The sequence below is a fragment of the Clytia hemisphaerica genome, unplaced genomic scaffold (genome assembly GCF_902728285.1).
Source record: "Clytia hemisphaerica strain Z4C2 unplaced genomic scaffold, Clytia hemisphaerica genome assembly, whole genome shotgun sequence".
NCBI classification, from domain to species: Eukaryota; Metazoa; Cnidaria; class Hydrozoa; order Leptothecata; family Clytiidae; genus Clytia; species Clytia hemisphaerica.
The window spans coordinates 2295543-2300862 of record NW_027104390.1 but is presented as its reverse complement, the minus strand read 5'-3'; the positions used below and the strand labels follow the sequence as shown (position 1 = coordinate 2300862).

Sequence of the window (5320 nt, the reverse complement as noted above, 5' to 3'; positions counted from 1 at the left end):
GATTGATGGTTGAAGGATAGTTGACTGTCAGCTGATCAAAGGTTTATAAACAGTAGTAAAAGGGCTTTGGTGGAATTAGTTTAAAAACAATCGAAGACTTCGAAAGGAAAATGACATTGAAAGCTAATGACGTCGGTTTCTTTGTATTATGGAGAAAATATTTGACGTCAGATTTTATTTAAAAGTTTGATTAAAATTCAGCGAAAGCTATGGACAAGAAACAGTTTGAATTTTAGTTAGTTGGTTATTAGCCGCGTTTTGTTCAGTTCTTATAAGAAAATATTCTTAAGAAATGGATACCATGACATTAGCCAATATTGAGTTGCAGAAGTCGAAGCAAAATATTGCTCGCCTCTCAAAGGAAATAGAAATTTTGAAAAATAAATGTAAATTCGCCAGCAATGATTGCTTGGTTAAAGAATCAAAGATTCGCAAATACAAAAAGGAAAACGTGGATTTGCGCGTTAAACTTGCAAAGGAGAAGTAGGTTCTTTATTTTGTTTACTTCTTTAGCCTTTAAAATAATAAGCCTTTCATGATTCATTGTTGTGGATGAAGAAGAAATAAGAACAAAATTCTTATTATGACTTTCAACTTTGATCCCTATTTCGTGGTTGGTTGTTCTTATTATAATTTGGCATTTATAAATCCATTTTTTCTTCACATTTTGGAAAAATGAAAAGGATCTAGCTTATTTAACCCAACATGTAATCTCATTATTTTTATTTAAGAGCGATCAACGCATCCTTGAGAATTACTCCGAAGCCGTTTGTCAAATCACCTTCACCGTAAGAATTATTCATAAAATACCTTTGCACGCATTGTTGATTGTTCCGAGTAAATAGTTTGTCATGGTTAATTTTTACTGGCGCTATACCTTCTCATGGAAAATAAAGAGATTTTGGGTACAAGTTTTTCATTTTCAGTTTAAACAATCTCTTTATTTTTTACAGAGTTGTCAAATCAAATGGTGCTGATGGCACATTTAAATCACGAGACTGGCGCGTGAATGATCCTTCTCAGTAAGTTTCAACGGAAAATTTTTAGATTAATGATACGGCCCTTGGAATAACTAATAATGCAACCTCGTTCCCTGCGTATTATCAGCTTTTTGATGCTTACTGATAGCGCTAGATAATATTCTCTGGCGTCCATAAGTAACGTAAATAAAGCCTGGGATACACGGGGACGAGGTTGCTAATTATAATTATCGCTTAATGTTAATTCTAACAAGTTAAAAATTACCTTACAAACAATTAAACACCCATTTCTAAATTTCAACACACCCCCAACACACATCCACATATGTTGAATTCTAACGATTGGAATTCGTTTTCTAGAAAAATCACCGTCATCCGAGAAGTTTGTGGACCAAACCAAAATCGATTATCAACACCATTAGGTCCACAGCAGCCAAAATCCAAACCGCAAATTCCGTGAGTAAAATCTAATTTTCAATGACATAAGTTTTCTTTCTTTTTTGAAATTTGATTTGTGTATTTTTCAGAATCTTTATTGAATCAAATATTCCCCCTATTTCGAAACCGGAAACGCCCTGAATCAAAAATTTTTTAAAGACAGTTTTGCATGCACCACTTTAAGGGCGTTTTTTTCTATCTAAGCGTCACTGGGAACGAATCAGCTGTTTTAAAATTGACGTAATGTCAAATAAGATAACATATACATGGATGCATATTTGGGACAAGATGGAGTTTTTACAAGCTCTTATTTGATTTGGTTGGTCGTTAACTAGTAATAAAACAATTTTGTTACTTTTTCTATAAAGAACGCGTCATTTTTATTACTTCAAATGACCAATTATTAAAGTATCTTATAAAAACTCCATCTCATTTGGCATATTTTGAATATCCAATCTTGCTACCTACTTTGAACGATGCTTTAATATCATTTCTAGAAAGCCCGTACAAATGAAAGGCTACCTTTTTGTACCCGCAGAATACGTCAAATATATGCCGTAAGTCAAACATTGATTTTTTTCTACCAAAATTGCCAATATTTTGATTACTAGTATTATTTTAGCTCGATGGTCCAATAAAACCTTTCGAAAATGACTTACTTACTATGGACATCTTACTTGTTCGCTTCAGGGTCTAAAATATCGTAAATTTCGGTGATTTATGATGGCAAGGCAACCATTATTTATTGAGCGCTAGCCATCTGATCTACTCGTTATCTGAAATGAAACCGTTGGTATGATTGTTTTTTCTCTTGTAGTGGCTTTGGGTCGTCCGCACCAATTCAGGAGGTTCAAAAGGTTAAAGGCTCCCAAGACTTTCGTCTTAACAGGTTTGTAATTTTGATAAAAATTTTACGTTCAAGATAACAGGAAATGGAGAGTGTGACTAAAAAGGGTCACAAAACAACATTCTAGTAGTATAGGTATGTGCGAGCTATAAGGGTCCCTTCTTCACATCCTCGAAAGTCTCTCAAAGGGTACAAAAATCGAGTGAAAATCGACTAAAAACTTGAGAAAAGTCTCTCTAAGGGTCGATTTTCCATCACCTCGCAAACCTAGTACCCCCCCGGATGAGTACCCCCCCCCCCGGATGAGTGTAATGGTCTCGGAATTACTTAAGATAGAGCTCATTGGTTCAGAGTATTGAATAATTCTTTAACAGCCACAAAAAATAAAATGCATAATAATACAAGCGACGACCTCATCAGTTATTTCAGAAAAATCCTTCCCATTATTAAGGTTAAGTTGAAAATCTGGCGGGAAAACGAATTTTTCAGTTATTCGAACTCCCGGTTATTCAAAGTAGATTCTTATCCCCCTGGAGCTTCGAATAACGGGGAGTTTACTGTAGGCGTGTCAACATATTACAGCTGTAGCATTATTTCTTAATTTTGTCTATTTAAAGATCTGACTCAAATTATATTGGCCATAATTTGTTGCATACAAACGACAAAGTTTTTAGCATAATTTGGATGTTTTTTACCCTTTGTTTTATCGTTTTCAGTTCCCAATCTCAGGAAAAAATCAATAAAGTGGTTATTAGCCCAACGAAGAAAGGTAAGCTCATTTTAAGAAAGTCATAATAATTTGTTCGAGTGCTCTAACACCCCCTTCTCACAGACCCACTGGGAAGCCTTACCACAGGAAAAATTGGCAAAAATATCGTCCCCAGTGGAAAATTATAAAGTCCCCAGCCATAAAAAAACATGGGAATATTAATCCCCATCGAGTTTTGGTCCGTTACTTTTACCCCCCACTGGCTGAAAAAACAACCGGGTCTGAGAGAAGTGGGTGTACAGTGGAACCTCTAATTAGCGGACACCATCGGGGAAAGGGGTTAGTGTCCGCTAATTAGAAGTGTCCGCCTTTTAGAAACTTTTGATCTCTGAGCTCCAATTTTGAAATTAGGCCATCCCAGGGTGTCGAAAATAAAAAATTGGGGTCTAAAATACTTATTTGCAGACACTAGGCCATAGAAGAACAAGAGAAACGTTATTAAAACAGAGCTCGAGTGACTGGCAAGAGGTTAAATCAAGGTGGTGGGTACGGACTTGAAGTACCAGTGATTTATGATTTCTTTAGCCCACCTAAATTCGTTGAATGGGTTAAGGGAAAACTGGAAATTTGTAGAAATAATTTGAATAATAAGACTACTAAGTGCTTGAAATAAAAATATCTAAAAAAAATTTCGATTTTGGACGTCTGTGACCCGTTTGATATTCAATGTCCGCTAATTGGAGAGCTAAAATAGGGGGTTTGGCCATTTCGTGCGAAAAAATTTGTCCGCTAATCAGAGGGTCCGCTAATCGAGTGTCCGCCTTTTAGAAACTTTTTTATGAGAATTTGACTAGGAAACGGCCGGGGAAATGAGATTGCCCGCTAATCAGAGGTGTCTGCCTTTTAGAGTGTCCGTTAATTAGAGGTTTTACTGTACTCTACTCTCTCGTCTTGGCAAAAGAAACCACATCTTCCGTCACAATAAAAAAATCTTATCTTCGTTATTTTTTTCAGACGCGCATGTCGATACTTCTTACGAAGACCAATTGATTGACACACCTGCATTGCCCATCCCTGTGACTAAATCTAAAATTGACAGTGTTAACTGGGCAGACTTCGAGTAAGTTTTATTTTTTATTCTAACCTGATAGACACTTTATAGGACAATCAATATAGAACTAACTTTGCTGGCTTTGATGATACAACTGAGTTGTCATATGGGACAGTTATTTTCTAATTGTATTACTCTTTAAAGCATTTGAAGAACCTTCAACGAAATCCGTATACCGTCATTCTAAAATTCCATGAAGAATTTTTAAAATACACTGATTTTTTACGTTTGAAAAAACAATATACGGGTTGCAAAATTATATCAATGAAAATTCACGTGATTTTATTTCCATGTTACTTGCTTTACAACTCACAGCTGATAACTTTATTAATGTCAATAATAATGTCGAACCAATCAGAAATAAATGTCATGTACATAACAAGCACAAAAAATTTTCAAGTGAAAGCGTGATTTGTCTTCAGACTTTTTATTTTGCAACATTTAGTGTTATTTAGGAGACAGCCTCTCGGGTACTTGGGTTGGAAAATGACGGGTATGTGCGGAACAGACCAAAACCCTGATCCTTAGTGCGGCATAAGAACCAAATCTTAAGAGAGATCTTTCGATTTTTCTTGCTTTTGCACCTCTTGAAGAAACCGAAGAACTCTAAGCACCTAAGTTCATTGAGCCGATAGCTACGAAACCTTTGCTTTTTTTCAAAGTCACCCGGTAGCTCTTTATTTTAATTTTTTTTCGAATTTCTTTTCAGATATGATGATGACCAGAAGGTGGATTACAATGAAATCCTCCAATTTTGAAATTGCTTTGCCAAAAAGAAAATTGTATATTTTGTATATTTCATTTTTTATTTTGTAAATAGTTCTTTTTTAATTCCTTAGGTACATATTTTTTAGTTATCTTTATAAAAAAAACAAATAAAAATTCTTAAAACCCCTTAAAATTTATGACTTTTTCATTGTTGGACCTACACGCCGGTGGAGGTCCTATAATATTAATTAACCGCTGTCCGTTCGTTATGAGCTTTCCGTTAGATTGGCTCATTCAAATTTTCCGATATTTTGCACAAAGAATCAAAATGGTAAACCCTCGAATGAGACGGAGCCCGATTTTTGACATTTTAGCCCAAAAAGGAGGTTTTTGAGATTTCCTCGAGTTTGAATCATTAAATGTTTCTGATTTTTTGACCACCATCGTAGGGAAGAAATGGTGGAAGCAGATTTTCGTAAAAAAAATTTTCGGCTCAGAAATTTGAATTTCTAGCTATTAATAAGAAT

General features: G+C 35.1%; 1 protein-coding gene across 1 annotated transcript; it reads left to right on the top strand.

The window, feature by feature from the left end:
- Window positions 1–206: 206 nt before the first annotated feature.
- Window positions 207–4974, top strand: LOC136819712 (uncharacterized). The gene is made up of 9 exons (XM_067075958.1): window positions 207–483; window positions 732–788; window positions 954–1022; window positions 1341–1436; window positions 1916–1975; window positions 2236–2307; window positions 2982–3034; window positions 3989–4094; window positions 4795–4974. The coding sequence occupies exons 1-9, from the start codon at window positions 293–295 to the stop codon at window positions 4841–4843; spliced, it is 753 nt and encodes a 250-aa protein (XP_066932059.1). The 5' UTR covers window positions 207–292; the 3' UTR covers window positions 4844–4974.
- Window positions 4975–5320: the final 346 nt, after the last annotated feature.